Source organism: Pipistrellus hanaki, assembly GCF_964339955.1.
Source record: "Pipistrellus hanaki genome assembly, chromosome: 13".
In the NCBI taxonomy this organism is placed as follows: domain Eukaryota; kingdom Metazoa; phylum Chordata; class Mammalia; order Chiroptera; family Vespertilionidae; genus Pipistrellus; species Pipistrellus hanaki.
Genome location: NC_140515.1, coordinates 57,617,622 through 57,638,087, shown reverse-complemented (window position 1 = coordinate 57,638,087; position 20,466 = coordinate 57,617,622). Strand labels below are relative to the sequence as shown.

The 20,466-nt window shown below is 65.1% G+C and overlaps 1 protein-coding gene across 7 annotated transcripts in view; it reads right to left on the bottom strand.

Annotated features, from left to right (window-relative positions):
* Positions 1-20,466, bottom strand: part of ITPR1 (inositol 1,4,5-trisphosphate receptor type 1) — a 135,574-nt gene that overhangs the window by 24,942 nt on the left and 90,166 nt on the right. For 2 of the 7 annotated variants that reach the window (XM_084902238.1, XM_084902240.1), the window contains 6 exons: positions 17,914-17,949; positions 16,996-17,046; positions 13,310-13,442; positions 12,077-12,267; positions 2,820-3,000; positions 1,177-1,430 (listed from right to left, as the gene is read on the bottom strand). In XM_084902238.1, the coding sequence (XP_084758364.1) occupies positions 1,177-1,430; positions 2,820-3,000; positions 12,077-12,267; positions 13,310-13,442; positions 16,996-17,046; positions 17,914-17,949 (846 nt within the window). The remainder of the gene's footprint in view (positions 1-1,176; positions 1,431-2,819; positions 3,001-12,076; positions 12,268-13,309; positions 13,443-16,995; positions 17,047-17,913; positions 17,950-20,466) is intronic. The other 5 variants (XM_084902239.1, XM_084902243.1, XM_084902242.1 and 2 more) reach the window with 3 other exon arrangements.

The following is a 20,466-nucleotide window of genomic DNA, read 5'->3' as shown; positions in this document are numbered from 1 at the left end:
GGGGGAGGGAGGTGTGTGTGCGCGTGGCGGGGGACTACCTGGGCCAGGTGGGCTGTGCTGAGGTGCCGTCTGCACAGGGCTTCCTTCCTGCCACGCCCTCCTGACCTCAGAACCAGGAGTGCCGCCCCCCTGGCTGTTTGAGGAGGAGCTGTCCAGGTGTTTTTCCTGCTCATCGTCGCCCCTTTTGGGCGGACAGGGCTGTTTCCCGGAGCCAGCAGCGCCCGGGCACCGCCAGGCTGGGGGCTGGCACTGTGACAGGTGAGTGCTGGTGCAGGGGCGCCCCGGGGCCCACCATGGTCTTCCCAGGAGTCTTTGCTGGTGGGGACACCGGGAGGGAGAGTCAGGCCCTCCCGGCGGACGGCTTGGGTCTGGGCCCAGCTCCGCATGCCCGCCCGGGCCCCCGAACCTCAGCCCTCCTCTAGAGACGTGTCACAGCAGAGGCGACACTCCGCGCCCTGGGCCCCGCGACCATCCGCACGACAGCAGAAAAGGGACCGAGGACTTCCGAAATGATCCGCTCAGCCAGTGCCTGTGAGCCCTCATCCGCGCAACGTCCTGGAACCCCTCACTCGCCCATCTCCAGCAGCAGCCTTCCTGAACGGCAGGTGTTTAAGTCCGGAATGTTCTCTACCCAGCCAGCCAGCCGCCCACCCGCCCGCGTGCCACCTGTGCTCCTGTGATGCCGAACACGGGCCGGTCCCAGATACACGTGTGTAACTATACGGAGAGCAAGCGGGGGGATGCTCCCTGGCCCAGGGGGATGGAGGGGAGGACAGACAGGACGTGTCATCACCCAGACACAGAACCCTCCCCACCAGGACCCTGGCTGGGGGACAGGAGCCGAGTGTCAGGCGTGTCCGGCTGCCTTGTCTCTGGGCCTACCTGCCCCCAGGCCTTTCTGCCCCCAGAACTCCCCTATAGGCCCCGGGCCTCACCTGCCCCAGACCTCACCTGCAGGCCCCAGGGTTCCCCACCCCGGGCCTCACCTGCCCCAGACCTCACCTGCAGGCCCCAGGGTTCCCCACCCCGGGCCTCACCTGCTCCAGACCTCCCCTACAGGCCCCAGGCCTCCTCTACAGGTTTCAGGCCTCCCCTGCAGGCCCCCAGCCTCAGCACCCCGGGCCTCACCTGCCTCAGATTGTCCCTCTGCTCCAGACCTCACCACCCGGGCCTCACCTGCAGGTCCCGGTTGTGGTTCTCGCACAGCAGCTGCAGGAAGCGCAGGATGGGCTGCATGATGGTGATGACCGCGCTCATCTCCAGCTCGTCCTTGGGCTTGTCGGCCGCGGCCTGCGCGCCCTCCCCGGACTGGTAGTGGTCGTCGGGGTCGGCCTCCCGGCGGAAGGCGGTGAAGGCCTTCCTGGTGGCGGCCGAGGCCTCCACGAGCTGGTCGCGGGCCTCCTCCGTGATCTGCGTCGAGGGCTCTTTGGCTGCGAGGCGAACGGGAGCCCATGGGCGCTGCGCATGTGCAGGTGCCGCCCGCCGCCCCCAGGTGACGCCCAGCACACAGCCCTCTGACCCCCGAGGAAGGATGACAATGGAGCCGGGTGAGCCAGCCTGCTCGCACTCTGACCTCATCCACACTCTCACGTGTGAGAGGAAAGCCCGACTACAGGCTGTCGGGCCCGAATCTAGGCCTCGGGCCTCAGCTTCCTCATCTGTAAAATGGGTGAACTTCACCCAGAGAAGCTCCTGCAAGGGCTGACAGGAGGCTGACCGCAGTAGTGACCATAGTCACCACGGTGTCGGCTGACGGAGCCTGTGCTATGACAGGCGCCTGACAGGTGCCCCGCCTCGTCCTCAGAGCACCCTGCGAGGGGACTGGGCCTCAGGGCAGGAGCACCAGCCCCGCAGCCACGCTGCTGGGTTCGCATCCAGCTCGACTGCCTATGGCTGCGTGCCTTTCACACAAACAAGGTCATTACCGCCCTGGGCCTCTGTTTCCTCATCTGTGAAATGGGGACAATTTGCCTATTTTACAGGGGGGACTGAATGGTGTCTGATCCCAGGAGTACCCAGTAGACAGAGCGTCTTTTTCTTCTCGCCCCCCCCCCCCAACCCCCGTTCTAGACCACTGGTTACCCATGGGGTGACTCTGCCCTCATCCCAGCCAGGGGACAGTTTGCAACATCCGGGGACCTTTTGGTTGGGGGTGGGTGGGCTGCTGGCATCTGCCGTGTCGAGGCCACACCCGCAGCTAAGCTCCCACAATGCACGATGGCAGCAAGCCCCCAGGCCGGATGTGCTGTGGCTGCACACCCAGTCACAGCCCCAAAAGCAAGGCCCAAGGGGCTGCTAACCTGCTCAGGGCCATCGACTCAACACCGGGCGTGGGTGCGTGTGTGTGTGTGTGTGTGTGTGTGTGTGTGTGTGTCCGTCCCTCCCAGGTATTGCTCCCCTTTACCGAGGAGACGGACAATAACTCAGAAACAAGGGAGACTCCGCCTGCAAGAGACGGGGCGCCCCAGTCTGACATGCCACCTGCCTCAGCTTCCCTCAGCGTTCTCCCACGTGAAGCGGGAAGCTACAGGAAAAGATTACGGATGGCTTTCCCCCCGGAGCACCTGGCGTCGGACCCAGAGGAACGCCTGGGAACTTATTGCACAAGAGGAACCTCCCAAGCGGCAGGACTCCACCCGGCTGCGCAGGAAGAGCCACGTCATCACTGGCTCCGGGTCTGCTCCCGGGAGCCCCGCCGCCTACGGCCTGGAGCCTCGAAGCCACGGGAGAACCAGAGGGAGGAAGGCACGTCCTGGGCCGCACAGACCAGCTGACGGGGAGCTGCAGGGGGAAGAGGGGAGAGGTAGAGAGGAACTCACCTTTCTTCCGGGAAGGGGCGTCCCTGTCCGTCTCCTCGTCCTTCTTCTTGTTCCCCAGGTCGCTGGTGTTCACCGTCACCGTGGCCTTGATCTCCTGCTGGGCCACCTTCATGCGGTCGTAGAAGACCTTGAAGAACCGCTCGGACTTCTTGTCCTCCGTCAGCCGGCAGAAGAAGGAGTGCTGCGAGGGGACACACACGCTCGTTCTCAGCACCGAGACGGGCCGGCGAGCGGATGCCGCTCGGACACCAGCGCCTCACGGAGACCCGCGGCGGCCACGGGACCTCACGCGTGGTCTGAGCCGGACCAAGGTTAACACCGCTCGGTGCTCCGTGGCTGTCCGGGTCCTCGGCCTGAGGTTTTCTGCTGAGCCTGGGGCGTCGGTGCCCGATCGGCCCCCCGGGGAGGGCAGCACGCTAAGGGAGGCGTGGGGGGCACATGTTAGCCCACCGGGAGCAGCCGCCTGCACACACACACACACACACACACACACACACGGAACCAGCGTTAACGGGGGAACTGAAGTGTTAATCCTCACCCGGGGACGTTTCTCCATCGATTCTGAGCGAGTATGTGTGCGCGGGGGAGAGAGAGAGAGAGGAACTTCGATTGGTTGCCTCCTGCCCGTGCCCTGACCCTGGGCTGGGGATCAAGCCTGCGCCCAAGGTATGTGCCATTGACTGGAAGCGAACTGGCAACCCTTTGGTCCTCGGGCTGACGCTCCAACCCCTGAACCTAACCGGCCAGGTAGACGGTGTTTGGGCGACTCCTGCAGGGCCAGCCCTTTGCTGAAGGACGTCCACGGGCCCCTCCTCCTCGCACAGCCCCCGGGCACAGGCGGATGAGTAAGAGCCACCTGTCCCGCAGGCTGTCTCCATACCGGTGAGGGTGACGTGTCCCCAGGTGAGACTGACACGGGGAGTCACCACGCCCAGCTGCTCCACAAACATCTTTCCGGAGCCCAGAGCTGGCGAGGGTGACCCCGCAATCCTCACGGAAGGGGGCGTCCAGGGCGGGCCTGGGAGGACAGCCGAGGGGGTGCAGACGAAGACGCTCCGCATCTGCGGGTACGTGTGTGTTCGCGCTCGGACCTGCTGTGAGCCGCGTGCGACTGCTGCTACAACGAGGCGGCTGGCGGGCGCCCGGTTCCATTGTTCTCGCCTAGCGCTTTGCAAACACTGCGTGTTGTGAGCTGTTTACACAGAAACACCACCCGCACTTCCAGGAGAACAAAGCAGGGCTCCCAGCGCACGCGCTCCCCGGGGGCTCTGCCAGTTCCACGCCCGCCCGCTCCTTCCCACAGAAGGGTCCCGGCTTGCAATCCCAGGAAAAGCGGGAATCCCAGCTTCTCCAAGCCCCCTAACGCCTCTACCTCTCGCCTTCCCATTTGCCTGACCCGAAGCCCCCCCAGGGCCCGCTAGTGGCAAACGGGATCGGCACACCACCTGTGACCTCGGACCCCGCTGTGCCCACCGCACACTCGGGCACACGCTGTTGGGGCAGGTCACGGCCGGAAGCGGCAGCGGCAAACCTCCGGCTCTGCCCCCAGGAGCTGAGAGCTGCGCCCCGGGAGCGAGGAGAGTGGCATGGGGGTGCAGGGGCACCGTCCCCGAGACCGCCCCTGCGGGCATCGCGGACCATGAAGAGCGAAACGAACACAGGAGGGAAGGGCCTGGGACCCTTCTAGGGATGGAATGCAGACGTGCAAACACAGGCCTCCGTGGAAAAACAACACAACACAGCCACTCGGCAGCAAAATCCAGAGGAAAACAACAACGCCCGGCCAGCCAGGGGCAAGGACACGCTGACGGACGGCCACCGTCAGCCCGGCGGGCGCCTGCCCCACGGAGGGCCCCGCGCCTGTGGGGCCCCGGCCCCTGGACCCCGAGGGCTGCATTCTGGGCCATCTCTCTCCCATCCCCGCAGCCCCCTCCCCACCCCACCCACCACGGTCTGGCTGGCAGGGAGCCCTCGAGTTGCCCGGGGCCAGGATGGAACGACTGGCAGCTTTAGAGAGGGCACAGTCGCACTGACACGTGAGGACAGTGTCCCCAGAGACAGGCCCCGGTCCTCGGAGGCAGCGGGAAACCGGCCCCGTCCGGACCGGGCACTTTAGCAGGTGCCGCGGAGGGAAGGGGACGTCGGAGCCGCGACGGCTCCACAGGCTCCGGCTTCGGAGGCTCAGCCCGCACGGTCGGCCTGGGGCGGGCTGAGCGTGTGGCTTCTGAAAAGCCCATCCTCACAACACGGCCTCTTCTTTGCTAAAAACCTGCCCTTGTCACCTCCCTACTGGGGGGCTCGTGGGGGGCGGAGGGAGGGAGGGGCCGGGGGGGGCAGCCGGGCAGCCAGGGCACAGGCGTCCGGCCCTCGGCTTCCCCGGCGAGTCTCAGACGGGCAATTCTAGTTCCTGCTGAGAACTGGACGGAGCAGCCACTTCTCCGGAAACCCAGGCGGAGTCACTCCCACCTGCAGCCCTCAGGTGCCCAGCTGCCCAGTGCCCGGGGCTCTGCCTGCGGGGCACCCTCCCCATCTGCCTGGGGCTCCAGCTCCTCGTGGGCTAGACGGCCACCCCTACCCCCACGCAGGGCACAGGCGCCAGGCAGTGCATGGGGCACAAGAGCACTTTTCCTCCTTTTTTTAAAATGTGTTTTTACTGATTTCAGAGAGGAAGGGAGAGGGTGAAAGAGAGAGAGAGAGGACGGAGAGAAACTTAAATGATGAGAGAGACTCATGGATCGGCTGCCTCCTGCAGCCCCCTACTAGGGACTGAGACCACGACGCGGGCATGTGCCCCGGACCAGGAATCAAACCCTGACCTCCTGGTTCATAGGTTGACGCTCAATCACTGAGCCACGCCGGCCGCGCAAGGGCACTTTGGGGCACAGCCACCGTGGGCCGCACCGGCAATGGGACCTGCCGGGTGTGGGCACTGCGTGGGGGAGCTGAGCCTGTGGGGGGAGGTTAGACTCCCAGGAAGTGACGGAGGCCGGGAGGGGGGCTGGGAAGGTACCCCTTGGCCCAAGCTCCTCCGAGGTCCCGGAGCCGCCCCCACCGGCTCTTCGCGGGCAGGGGGGGCCGTCCTGCTTCCGGGACAGGCCGGATCGCAGAGGAGGTGTGAGGAGCCGGGACGCTCCAGAGCGAGGAGGGAGGGGATGGGGAAGGAACGAGCCGGAAGGCGGTGCGCGCTCTAGAGGCGCCATGGCAACCGGCCGTCCACCTACCCCGGCCGCCCACCCGCAGCCGGATCCCTCGCTGACGTCCCGGCACAAGCTGGCTCCCGCCAGCGCGGGAAGGTGAGCGGAGCGGCAGCTCATTAAGTCCCTCCGGCGACGCCCGCCCGCCGCCTGCTGCCGCACCGCGCGGATATAAATAGCCGTTATGTAACCGCTCTTTGTTGACGCCTGTGCCTACCCCGGCCGCGCATGACCTTGTTTTCCTCCGGGCGCTTCCTTCCCACCGCCCGGGAGGACTTCCGTCTGCGTGGGGAGCACCTGCCAGCGCAGGGTCTGGAGCCAGAGGGCCCCCAGGGTGCCCAGCCCCGGGTGACGGCCGCGGTGCGAACCCTCAGGGTCAAGGCCCCCTCGGGTCTGAACAAACCTCCTCTCGCCCCGGCGGGCGGGTTGGCTACATGGACAGAGCGTCGGCCTTCAGACTGAAGGGGTCCCGGGTTCAATCCCGGTCAGGGCACACGCCGGGGGTGCAGGCTCGATCCCCAGTATGGGGTGTGCAGGAGGCAGCTGACCCATGATTCTCTCGCATCACCGATGTTTCTGTCTCTCCTCCTTCCCTCCTCTCGGAAATCAATAAAAATATTTTTTAAAAAATACATCAGAGAGGCTACCCTGGACTCTGCTGGGTCAGAACAGCTCAGCGCGCGACCCCAGTGCAGGGTGCTGCGACCCTCTCCCCGCTGTGGGCTCCCTCCCTCGCAGGGCGGGGGGCTGCTCAGCAATGCGCACCCCAGGGGGCCAGAGCCCCGGGAGCCGTCCCGGCGTCTCCTCCGGGCTCCCCGGCGCCCAGCATCTCTGGACGGAGCCCCGCCCGCCCGCCCGCCCGGGCCTTGGCCTCTCCTCCCGTCCTCTCCCCGGGATCCTGCGGGTCCTCCCGGCGGGGCCGGGCATCACGTGCCGGTGGCGCCGTTGCCAGGTAACCGTGTGGAAATCTACTCGGAAAGCTGTCGGCAACAGTGTACAGCCTCTGCGGCAGCTGACACTGAGGGGGCGTGAACACCATGTTCCCTCCGCGCCCGAGCCTCGGTGTGGAAACAAACCCAAACGGGGCGCTTCCTCTTGTAAACACAAGCCAGGCGGGCCACACGCACACACAGACACATACACGTACACACACACACACACACACACACGCACACATACACACACGAACACAGACACACACGCACGCACACGCACACACACGTACACACACGTGCACACACACGTCCGCCCCGGAAACGGTGCAGGGGTTCACAACGCCGATTCTGGAAAACTCAGCGAAGTGTGAGCCAGCAGCAGCCTCCCGTGTCAGGGACAAGGTCACCTCTGAGCGGAAGAACTCCTCCCAAAAGGACACAGACGGAGGAAACCCATTCATGACACACAGGGAGCCCGCTTCCTCCGTCCACGTTTACAGTTCACCGGTGCCCACCCCAATGAGAGAGCCCCTGCCCACAGCACCCGGGGTGCCAGGGGGAGATGGGCACGGGCGGCTGAAGCTGGTCCGGGGCCAGCTGTCTGTCCCTTGGAGTGGCAGCGAGGCCGGTGGGCGGAGCCCGGGACCTGTCACCTGCTCTGGGGAGGCACCCAGGGCCCGCCTTTTCGAGGATGGCACTGCTTCCGAGGGCCGAGCTTCCGCCTCCGAACTCAGATTTAGATCGGTAATCGTAAACGGCCCTTGTCCAGCGAGACGCCAGCTCCCTGGGCCCGAGAGGAAGGGGACGGGGCATGGCCCAAGGGACTATTTGGGCAAAAAGGAAGGAGCCCTGGCGGAGGCCCAGTGGCTGAGTTCACCCCGCAGACCCCTGGCCAGGCACACACAGGCTGTGGGTTCCATCCCTGGCCAGCGGGTATGGAAGGCAACGGACCAACGTTTGTCTCTCACATCGACATTCCCTTCTTCCTCTCCCCCTTCCTTCCTAAAATAAGACATCCATGGGGAACACGTCCTCAAGGGAGGACTGAGGAAAAAGAAAGAAGGCGGGAGGGAAGGAGCCAGGTGGTCGGAGCACTTGGGAGCCAGAGAGACAGTGTGCCGGAGCGACCATCGGCAGCCCCTGCCTCAGAGCTGTGTCCTGGATGTGGGGACCGAGCGTGAACAGAGAACCAGCACCCCAGCCCGCTGGCCACGGCACCACCCGGAAGCAAAACTGCAGACGTCAGAGTTTTGGTAGAAACACAATAGTAAAAGGAAGCCCTCTCCTAAATAATAAAACTTTATTAATACAAGACACCACCCCGTTTTAAGAGCTGTGACCTTGACCCTGCACAAGGCACCTCTGTGAACCCCGTGTCCGTGCCCTGGGACCCGTGAGTCCGGAGGGCAGGGACTGTGCCTGCAGACGGACGGGGCAGAGGCTGGGCTCGAACCCGGGTCTCCCTCGAACCCGGGCCTCCCTCCCTGCACAAAACCAGCCCCGTTTCTGCAGCGTCGACGGGCTGAGCACATTGCCCCCGTGGCTGGTTCATCCCTGGACCCTGCAGGAGGGAGGGGCTGTGCTCCCCACCCTCATTTCGGGGGGAGGACTGGGTGGCCAGCTGTCTGAGGCGGGTGGGTGGGGCACAGCGGATCTGATGCAGGTGTTTCCAGCCCGGAGGCCATGCCCCTTCCCGGGCATGGCTTCCCTTCCAGGCTGCCCCGCTCCACGCCTGGCCGACCCCAGGCCACCAGCTCAGCTCCTGTTCAGACCTCGGGCTCAGCTGGGCCTCAGCTGCGGGCAGAGCCCCTGGGGCGGGGGTGGCGATGGGGCCGGGCCACCTGCCGCCTCGCTCGCTGCCAGGGCTCCAGCCCCCGCGGGTCTGACGCCTCCGCGGGCCGCGCTCGGAGCGTTCCCACACAGACAGGACCCGAGGTCAGAAAACACCACGCAGGCCTGACTCATCCGACGCCTGCCAGAAACAACTCCCGTTTACGTAACTCGCTCCACTGCAGCCTGCCCTCCTGCTGGGGGCGGGTGTCAGAGGCTGGTCTTCCTCCCAGGGCCCTCCGCTTCCAGAAAAGGGAAGCCCAGCAGCCCTCTGCCCACGGGGTCAGCCCAGGGGTCAGGGCAGGCGTGCCCTCCCCTGCCCGGCTGCCTTCTGCAGGGGTGGGGGATGTCTGGGCCCCCAGCCGAAGCCCTAGGCCGACCGGCAGCCCAGGCGTGCAGAGCGAGGGCCCGGGGCGGCCCCCTCCCCGCCTCTCCCCGGGGAGCCAAGCGCCTGACAGAGCACCCGCCCTCTGCCAAGCCGAGTGCGTACGTGCCGCTCAGACAGCCCTGCTGGGTGTGTCTGGAGCCGGGCTTGGCCGGAACGGCGTGGGCAGCCATCCGGCACGGAGCAGGCTCTGTGCTCCTGCAGCCGGAAGCAATTGCCCCAAACAGCTCATCTCCTGGCCCCGCCACTGAGAGGGTCCCTATGACCACCTCAGCACCCCCCACCCCAACGTGGCTGTATCTGCGAGAAGCCGCTCTCCACGGGCCCAGGTGCACGGCCCGCCCCTTCTCCACGATGGCGGCCCCCAGGGAAGAGGGAGGAGAGGGCTCTGCAGGAGCTGGGCGGGGGGGGGTGGGGGGGGGTGGACATAGGGGAAGGGGCCTGGCGAGGGCTCAGGCCAAACAGTAATTCAGAAGCAAATGCTAGTTGGTAGCCTTCCTCTTGCTGCCAGATGTGGCACAGGAAGGAAGATTTCTGCTGGGGGTGGCAGAGGGGTGGCACCCAGGGGGAGAAACAGCACAGGTGGCTCTTCAGCCACCCCTGGGGCACCCGAGGACTCTGCCTGGAGGGGAGCCGCTCGGAGGGCCCGGGGGGAGGGACTTGGAGGCAGCACCAGTCCTCGGACATCCCAGCTCAGAGGAGCCAGGGTGGGACAGGGATGCTGGGAGGTCTGGGGACGTTGTCCCAGGAGGCACCGGGCCAATCCGGCGTCCCAGCATTTCCAAGCTTCGGGGGATGGGGTAGCGGATGACGCAGCCCGGGAGAGGCGCCCGGCCAGGCTGCAGCCTCCCTCGCAGCTCTGGTTCCTGCTCGCTGCGCCCTCTGGGTGCGGGCAGTGACGCCCGGAACAGAAGGCCAGGGCCCAGGGAGCCCCTCCGGGGCAGGGCCGGGTTCTCCCACGCATTCCTTCTCCCCTTTCCCCGACACATCTGCCGACCCGCCCGGCTCCCGGTTAGCTCAGAGCGGTTTGCTCCTCCTGAAGTCTCCCAGGGGAAGGCGGAGAGCTGTCTAGCCGAAACACTGCAGAGTCTGAGACATGAACATGACCTCTACGGGCGCACACGGCCTGGGGACGGGGCCTGGGGACGGGGCCTGTGACTGCGGGGACACTGTGTCTACTCGGTACTAACGTGCACCACGTCTAACCCGCCCGGCCCGGGGCGCCCGCTCGGTGCGCAGCGTTTCCCGGCGGGAACCAAGTCTGAGTTCCGACCAAACGGCACGAAGGTGCTGAGTTCCCTTTCAGACGACAGCGTGTCCTGCTCCCAGACGGAGTCAGAGACACTCGGATGTGGGGGAGCCCCCCCCCCCCCCGACCCCGGTGAGTGCCTGCTGAGCGGAGGCCGCGGGGCAGGACGTGAGGCGGCGGGGACCGGCTGGCACTGCCCGCCTCGGCGGACCCCGGCAGGGTGGCGTTGCTGACGGCCACGCGCAGCCTCGACGCTCCCAGCTGGTCCCGCACGCCTGAACCGGCTTCTCCAAAGCCAGGCCAGCAAGCGGAGCAGGAGGGAGCTGTGACTCAGGCCGGGGCTGGGAGCCCGTCCTCAGCTGGCCTCGGCCGGCCCCGCGTCATCTTCTCCGGAGAGAAGCGGAGCCAAGAGGCCTTGGCGTCACCGCGAGGCCAGAACACGTTCTCCTGGAAGCACAGGTCGAGGGAGGCAGGGGTTAGGCCCGGGTCACCGGAGGGGGAGGAGAGCAGGGAGAGCGTCCTCGGCACCGCGCCCTCCCGGTCCCGGTCCCTGTTCCGGTCCCGGTCCCGGTCCCGGCAGGCACCCGCCGCGCCCAGGCCTGCCCACGGCCGCGCACGCGCTCCCCAGAGAGGAAGCGGCCCTCCCCGCTGAGCGCAGCCGTGGCATTTCATCTGGAGCCTGAGCGAATGAGTAATAAATGTGTGAAAACATGAGACTAATATTCATAATTGCTTTACAAGATAAAGAACTTGAAGGAAAAACAGCTTCTGTGTGCGGTGCCACCCGGCAGGGTACACTGTGAAGTGCACGGCGCCACGCCAGCCCGCCCGCCAGCACCCGCCCTGCCAGCCCGCCCCACGTGCCCCGGTGCCTTCACGTGCTGCTTGGCCAGACTGCCCGAGGCCTGGAGAGCCAGCGGGGCTCCACCTCTCACCGAGCGCCGACCCTCACATCTACCACCGGCCCCGGCAGGAGTCCTGAGCTTTCCCATTCTCGCGACCCCGTCCCGGCCCCTGGCTCTGGTCTCCTCCGCTGTGTTCTCACCGAGAACAGCTGTCTGAACTGGGCTCTAAGGAGCTCACACGTCTAATCCCCGTGGTCACCTTGTGACGCGACCATGACCGGGATGGGAACTGTGCGTCCAGGAGCCAGCTCCGCCCCAGGTCAGCCAGTTCCCTCTGCACACGCTCAGCATGTCATTCGCGTGCAAACGGAACTCCTGCTCTGAACCAAGTCTGAGTGTCGACTGCGCGACACAGCCAGAGGTCAGAGTTCATCTCACAGGATGAACACGTCCTGCTCCAATACCAGCTGCTGCTCACACCGAGTCTCCACACCACGCGGTATCTGGCTCCCGGCACAGGTGCCCCTGGCTCGGCAGGGATGACCAGCCGGCAGCCACGCCCACAAAGTGCAGCCACACACAAGCCCATGGCCACACCCAAGGCCACGCCACAGCCAAGCCCGTGGCCACCCCCACACCTGAGGCCACACCCATACCCACAGCCATGCCCAAGGCCACACCAGTCACAGCCACGCCTGTGGCCACACCCACAGCTACATCTGAGGCCACACCCATACCCACAGCCACGCCCACGGCCACACCCACACCTGAGATCACAGCCACGCCCACAGCCACACGGCGGGCCCCCTGCCTCCCTACCTGTATGGTGGTGTTGCCGCCTTCCAGAAGGGCGATGGCCAGTAGGATGCTCTCGTGGAAGACGCGGTCGCTGGACGCGTTCATGATGAGGTCGATGACCAGGTTGGAGGCCCCCTCCTTGTCCAGGTGGCACTGGACCTCGGCCAGGCTCATCTCGCCGCGGCTCATGGAGCTGGACCCGGAGCTGCCCCCTGGGGTGAGGGAAGATGGTTCTCACTGACACATCGGCGCAGCGACACTCACTGGGTCACACTGGGCCAGCACGTCACACGTCCACACGTCCACGGCTTCCTCTCCTTCCCCTCCGCCATGTAACAGCCGGTGCTGGAAGTCGCCTGCCCGCGGACGCCCCCTGGAGGCGGAGGCGGTACCTGCACCCGGCAGATGGGACGGAGAGAGCCCGGCTTTCCCAGCAGAGACGCTCCCTCCCGCCAGCGGACAAAAGCTTGGGGCAGAGACAGACTCAACTCAAACCCTCCTTCGAACCCTCCTGAGCATGCACAGCCCACAGCGGCCACGTCAGCCCTCTTTCCAACAAACCCTCCTGGCCAAGCTCACCTGCTCACAAAACCCTTACCCTAACCCTAACCCTAACCCTAACCCTATCTGTTTGTTCCTTCATTCATTCATCATTCATTCACTCACTCACTCACTCACTCAGCAACGCTGTGCTGTGTGGAGCCAGGAGCTGGGGACGGGGCGTGAGCAGAACCAAGGAAGCTCCCGTGGCGGTGACCTTCAGAGAGGCTCTCGCCGTCAGGGAGCTGGGCCTGCGGTTGGATGTGTCTGTTTGGGAACTTCCCTTGCCCCATTAGTGGCAAAAACAGAGACACTGTCCGTGGGAAAACGGGCCGATCGATTTCAGAAAAAACGGAACTCAGTTCAGATGCCGCCGCCTCCTGCTCTGGCCACCGAGGCCTCGCTCTCTGGTCTCTCCTGCAGGTGGCGGCTGGTCCCCGCCCTGCGCTTCTCCTGGAGGCAGACTGTCCCCGGTGCCCCGGGGCCTCCCCGGGGCCTCCCCAGGGGCCCTCATATTTGTGGAGAGGCCTCCCCATGGGAAGTAACCAGGGACTGTTTGGAGATGTTGTGGGAGGAAACTGTGCTTGAGAACTTCCGGGCGAGAAGCTAAGGACCAGGACACGCTGCTCAAAATCCACCCGCACCCCGAAATCACCCGTCAGCATGGCCCCGTCAGGCGGCCGCGGCGCCCACGCCAGCTCGCCGTGCGCCTACCTCCGCCCCCGGGCTTGCCGGGTCCTCCGGGCGACAGCGGGCCGTTGCCGAAGCTGGTGAGGCTCTCTCTTCTTCCCGAAGGCCTGACGTTGCCATAGTAACGGTTGACCAAAATCTGCCTGAGCGCCTCACCCTGCATTCAAACAGGATAACAAAGTCAGCTTCAGGATTTCACGCATAACCGAGCACTCACCGGTGGAATGCGCGGGTGGGGTAGGGTGGGGGTGGCAGGCAGATGAATGATTAATGACGGCGTCGGGAAACTCGCGGTGAGCTCCTCCATCGTTTCTCGGGAACCAGGGCATAAAAAGGAGCCACCCAGACTGTCCACGCTCTGAGGCCCTCTCCCCCGAAGGCAGCGAGCGCTAACAGAAACTAACCCAGCGGTCCCCTGGGGTCAGCCCGTCGGAACCGGACGCCAGGGAAACGCTGAGGTCACGTCCCACAGAGCACCCGACCCCAGGCCCAGGGCTCCCTCCCCAGACCCCGGGGAACAGGACGCAAGGAGTCCGCGTCGATGGGATAAGAAGCTGACAGCGGGCCTTTCTATGGAAACGGTCCCTGGGCCGAGCGGCGAAGGAAGACTGTGCGACAGAGAGTAAGGGGGTGGCCGACAGCGGACATCCGTCAGAAAGAAGCATCGCGGAAGAGATGACTCCAAGGCCATGGGGGTGAGGGGGGCGGTGTGTGATAGACACGAGGGGGCACGGGCCGAGCTGTCGAGCGGATTCCACAGAGGCTCCATCGTGCACAGTGAGAAGCACTGACACACACGGCAGAGGGCGCCCGGAGGGCTGCGGCCCTAGAGAGGAGAGGCGGGCGTCCTCTCTACCCGGGCGGGCGCGGCCACCAGTGCCGTCTCGCCAGGGGCCGCCGGCCGCCTGTCGGTCTGGAGGTTTCTAAAGGCCAAGGCGGCACGGATTGCCGAGACTCCTTCCCAAGGACAGCGGGGTGGGGCGTCTGGGGACCTCGGCGGAGCAGGTGGGGCGCCGCAGAGGCAGGGAGGTGCTGACACACACAGGTCTCTCCCCTCCACCAAGGCCTGCAGCTGTAACGGAGTCAGCAGAACTCACAGGATTTGCAAACAAGCTCCCAGAATAGGCCAGGAGCTGTATGCAAAACCAGATTGGTGGGTGGGGGTGGGGGGGGGGGGAGAGAAGGGCTGACAGGAGAGGGAGTGCCCGCAGGGAGGTGGGCAGCCAGGGGCACCCCCCTAAGGTCCCGGGGGCCTTCCCCTTTGTCCCTGCAGGATGCTGGTCAAAGATTCCTGAGGACTGGATGGGCGCACGGAGAGAGCAGTGGGGGTGGGGAGGGGGCGGAATTGCTTCTTAAATGGAAGTTCAGGGAATAAAACAAGCCTGTTTCTCTCTCCCCTCCACCCACAAACGCCTCTCCCTGTAGCTGCTTTCACTCGCTGGGAAGCTCATTTCCTCCCCAGCCGACGGCACAGGCCCAGCCCCGAGCCTCCCCAGGGGCCTCCGTGCCGCTCCCAGGCCCTGCTTTCGGGGCATGTGTTCATGGCTTCGGAAACCACGCTGTGGCGTCAAGTCGGTCGGCTGGTGTTCAGGCCTCCGGGACCCCCTCAAACCACCCACCACGCACGCCGACCCAAGAGGATGGCGCTAGGATGGCCCAGGCCCACTGAGCCGGGACCAGGGAGCGCACAGGTTGCCGCCTCGGTTACCCTGACGGGCGGTGGCGTGCGAATTCCTGGGGACTCGTCCTACGTCCTACGTCCTGGGGACGCCCCTCCGGGACGCAGACCTGGAGCTCCCATGCGAGGAGGGATGGCAGCAGAGCAGCCCGCCTCTCACTGGACCCCTTGGGCCCGGCGGCTCGTCTGAGAGGCAGTGGCTGGGCTGGAACCGGGGCCGCAGACACAGCAGATGTCTCTGCAGCCCTCAGGCAAGACCTGGAGGGCACAGGCTGCATGGTTGTAGGCAGGGCCATCCCCACCGGCTCCCGGAGGCCCCGCACAGGCCAGACCTTCTGCTCCGTGTGGTGCCCGGAGTCACGGGTAAGACCAAGGTCAGTGCGGCCTGAAGAAGCGGAGACGGAGAACGCACGCCGGCCGGGGCCTGGGAATGCGCTCGGGACCTCCCGGCGCCAGGGCCTCCCCTCCCCTCGCCACGCTGCCCATCCTTCCGCAGAGAAGCCCTCGCTGTTACCATAGCAACTGAGGCAGGAGCCCGGGCACTGTTCCCCAGGAGATAAGATGACATGTGCTCATTACGGGAAAAAGCCCACCTGTGCACAACCACCCGCAGCGTCTCCCCCGCCCCCTCCCGGGAGGCTCTGGATCAGTGCACCTCCCCTTCTCTCCACAAACAAACGACGAACGAGCGAACGAGCTGCATGGAAACCAGGGGCTGGGGCTTCTTTTGGGAAAGCCAAGTGAGATGCATCCCTTTTCTGAAAGGAGAAGGACGGAGACGCTGAGGAGGAGGGGGCGGAGGAAGAAAGGGGTGAGCATGGCTGCAGGCCCTGCAGGTCCTTGTGTGGAGCCATGGGTTCGAGGGGAAGCCTGCTTTTCGGAGCCAGTGGGCCCCACAGGGACAAAGGAGATCCGCTGGGCGCGCCCAGAGCCTGGCTGAGAGGAGGACGGAATGCAGCCGCCCCGGGGCTCACACCTGCCGTGTGCAGCCCACAGCGGCGTCTGTCTCCGTCCGCACATGGCCGCGTAAGGCGGAGAGGAGGGGGGAGACCCTGCACCCCGAGAGTGTCCTGGAAAACAGTGACGTTGGCCGGGGAGCCAAGCTCCGCATCCGTCACCGAAACCCGTGTCTAAGGAGCAGGGTGGAAACGGGGCCCGGAGGGGTCAGTGCTGCCAGGCGCCCGGGGGCAGTGACCTGGGCTTCTCAGACACCAGTCACGGAAAACCCTGACGGGGCCTCCGCCCCGCATCAGCACTCGGCTTAGAATCGCCTCCTCTGCCTACGCCTGTTTCTGCAAAACCACCGAGGCGTCTCCGGAGCCTGCAAACACCGGCCAGCACCATTCACGCCCCTCATCACCGCCCGCCGAGCGTTCGTGGGCACCGTCCACAGACTGCCCAAGGGATGGAGACTGTTCATGCCCATTCCACAGAAGAAGAAACCGAGGCCCAGGCAGGGGAAGGGCGTGCCAGATCCCCGTCAGCGCCTGCGGGGAGCACCCCTCGTGGGGCCTCGCCCACCTGGACACAACACTCCCTCGGCCGTCCCCGTCCCAGGGGAGCGATGACAAGCCACGAGAGAATCCGCGGAACTTGAGGCAGCTGCCGACCGTCTAAGACTCAGAGAAGACGCTCCGACGGAGGGAGACGTGCACAAAAGCAGGGGCCCAGAGCAGTGCTGAGTCACCGCAGAGCCGGGGAGTGCGTGCTGGCCGGCCCGCACCCGGCAGGGAGATCACAGACCCTCTGGCCGCCTCTGCCCTGGGCAAGCCGCAGACACTTCTGTCCCAGGATAAACCACCCGTAACGACCACCGGTCACTCACAGAGAAAGGGATGCCAGACTGCAGCTGCGTGGAAGCTGCCGGAGAAAGGAGAGCGGCCTGGGTGGTGGACAGGGTCCCTGTCTGGGGCCCGCTGGGTGCGGGTGGGTCTGACCTGTGAGTGGCTGTGACGGGGCCTGACCGATCCTGCCCTAACAACGCCCACCAGCACCGTGGCCTCCGAGACCAACCCCCGAGACCGCTACGTACCCGTTTGTGGTCCTCCAGCTGCCTCAGGGGGGGACTCGGCTCCGCCTCCTGCTAAACACGCAGAAATCCCGTCTTAAGCGCGGGCCCCGGCCCTGGGCGCTCCCACGGAGGGCGCTCTCTCCCGGACGAACAGGAGCGCCCGCTCCCGGGGACAGCGCCTCGCCCCGCACCCACCCCTGACGGTGGAAGGCGAGCGGACACACGGATGTTTGGCTGATTTTTTTGAAGATGATGGAATGAAGCTCTATGTCACATATCTGTACATAACACAAACTCAACCTGGCCAGTCTCCGCAGCTCAGACATGCACCCCCACATGGCCCATGCATGAGAACATCCACGAGACATGCCAGCAGACACGGACACGGAGGGTGGCTCTCCCCGGCCCACCTGCGCCCGCATTTTCATCGGCGGCGAGGGAGCTGGTGGGGCGGCCTGTTGCCCTCACTCCCGCTCTCACCGGGGTTTCAGGCAGCAGACTGGGAGCCTGGCCCACGTGCCCCCCAAGCTCCTCTGGGCTCTGGGAGCCCACAGGGTCCAGTGCCCCTTAGGAATGTGGTCGGTGCCAGGGCGCCGAGCACCTGAGACCCAGCTCTGCGCAGCCCCTTCGGGCCTGGCTCGGGGGATGCACCTCCCTGCCCGGGCCCAGAGCTTGCTTCATGGACGGACAGGGCTGCGTCCCAGGGTCCCGGGGAGCGGTGGAGGCTGCGGTGCTGGGTGTGGGCTCCGGGCCTCCCCCGAACCTGCCCCAGCCCCTCAGGACCTTCTCCTACCCCGGGCGCCACCCCAGTTCCGGCCAGGCCGCAGACTGTCCCCGCACACCCCGCTCCGGTCCGGACAGACACACACGTCGCCATGACAGACACTCAGGACAACAGAGGAGCCCCCGAGGCTGGGCCCGCGGACGGGGCGCACACACCTCTGTGTTGTTCTCGGGGTCCGGGGCCGGTGGCAGCTGGTCAGGGAGAGAGAGAGGTTAGTGAGGGCACGCCCAGGGCCACAGACGCCGGGACGGACACGGAAGGACACGCAGACGCACAGGGGCTAGGTCACAGCGAGGGGCCTGTGCCCACAGGGGGCGCCGTTGAGGGAAGACCCTCTCCCTGTTACAGGGACCGGAACCTGCTGCCCTGGGGCGCCCCGGCCTGAGAGGGGAAGCGTGTTACACGGAGAGAAACAAAGCAGAGCCCACTACCAAGAAGGAAACGCCTCTGACAAAGGAGGCCCAGCCCCCGCGTGGCCAGGGGAGGAGCGTGGACCTATGACCAGGAGGTCACAGTTCGATTCCCATCGGGGCCCGGGTTGTGGGCTCGATCCCCAGTCGGGGGCATGTAAGACAGCTGATCCACGAGTCTCATCATTGATGGTTCTCTCTCTCTCTCCCTCTCTTATATTATTAATAAAACATATATATTTCAAAAAGGTCCATCCACAGAGAGGAAGACAGAGACAGTGCACACATGGGGGCTGGGGCGGGAGGAGGGGTGGTGCCGACAGGAGGGGCTCAGGCAGTGCCCCCCCAGGGCCTGGTGCTGTCACCCCCACTCTCTGCCGGGGCCTCCCATGGGTGCAGGCATGTCCAGTGTCCCGTCCCCACCCCGTGCCTGTCTCAGAGGCTGAGGACCGGCCCCCCTGCGACATCTCTGGGGAGAAAGGCTGCTGTGGGCAGGGCTACCCCCAGTGCCCTCTCAGGACTCCCCAAACTGGAGTCCGGGCCCCACTCCTGCAGACCATGCTCACACCCCTCCACCTCCTTCTTTCCAAACCATCCCAGAGGGAGAAGAGGGGCCCCAGGGAAACCTGGGTCCCGCGAGGGTAGGCGTGGCTAAAAGGAGGTGGGGCTGGAGAAAAGGCCACGCCCCCGTGAAGGCAGAGCCCTCAGCAGGCTGGCTGATGCCCCATGGGACTGCCGGGCCCTCCTGCCAGGGCTCCTGAACCAGGCCTGCACCGGGCAGGGCCGGCTGGTTCACGATGCGGGAGGAGTCCTGGGCAGAGGCCAAGGCTCAGGCTGTGAGCAGTGACCTTGGTCTCCTTGGAGGTGCCCCAGCGACAGGGCACGCGGGGGCAGGGTGCTGTGGTGGCGGGCAGGGGTTGGGAGCTGGGCACGGGCGGTGAGACTCAGGGCTGTCAGTGCAGTTCAACCACCCATTTGGTGGTTGACCCTCCAAGATGGGAAAAATGTTCTTTTAAAAAAAAAAAAATGTTTTCATTGATTTCAGAGAGGAAGGGAAAGGGAGAGAGAGAGAGAAACATCCATGATGAGAGAGAATAATGGATCTGCTGCTTCTTGCTCACCCCACACTGAGGATCGAGCCCACAACCCTGACATGCGTCCTTGATTGGTATCGAACCTGGGACCCGCCAACCTGCAGGCCGGTGCTCTATCCACTGAGCAACACCGGCCAGGGCTGAATTCTCTTTTCTTCCTTGACCATTTCACAGAGGACTTGGAGGCAGGGATGGCGGTTTGCAGCTTCGGGATCGCTGCCTCACGCTGTCCGCTCACGGGGCAGAACGAAAACACCAGGGGCCCTGGACGGGGGTCGTGGGACCGGCCCTCTGGCAGCCCCGGGATCTCCGTGCCACCCGGAGCTGCCCCCTGCGCTGGGCTCCTGCCCCCTGACCTGGCTCAGGAGAGATTCAGCAGACTCCTTCCGGCGAAGACATTGCGTAATGCCTGCTGTATTTTCAGTAAACTTCATTTCATAACTCCTGACGGGCAGGCGCTCTGTCACCCGCGAGGACAGACGCCGTTCGCAGCGGGGGACAGCAAACACACCTGGCACATTACCGCACACACAACCCCCACAGCCGCCAGCCTCTCCGCGCCGCCTCCCCCAGGACTCCTGCCCTGCTTCCGGAGGAGGTCATTTGACGGCAGCAAGCCGCAGTTTTGAAAAATAGAACCGTACCCATAAGCTATGTTCACATCAGACCGCAGCCACACAAACAGCACGTAATCCCCAGAGCAGGAGAGCGTGTTTGGTAAATGCTGGAGTGACCTTCTCAGCACATTTTATTACCGAAGTGAGTGTTTTTACACGTGAGGTCATCTCCATGGCCACGCACCGAGAGGGCACACGCGGAGGAAATGGGCGGGTCTGGAGTCCCAGGCCTCGCCTCCCCCCCTCACGCCCACCCCTAGGTGCTGAGCCCCCATCAAGGTGCTCCACAACGACCGGAGGTGGCCTGGCTTTGACCTTGGAAACCAACGATGGACCTCCATTGCCTCTTCACAGTGTTTCTTTGACCCCAAGTCTTCCCGTGCACTTAGACAAGCTGGAGCTCCACAGAACACTGATTCCACACGGCTGGCTTCGAAACAGACACACAACATGAACCTCATGTCACAGGACCCCTGTCCTTCCCGGGAGGCCACCGGGCGTCCGGACTGTGGTCCCTGAGCAGCACCTAGGCCACCGAGCGCCCCCTTCAGCCCATGATGCACTAATGTTTCACTGAGGCGTTCCTG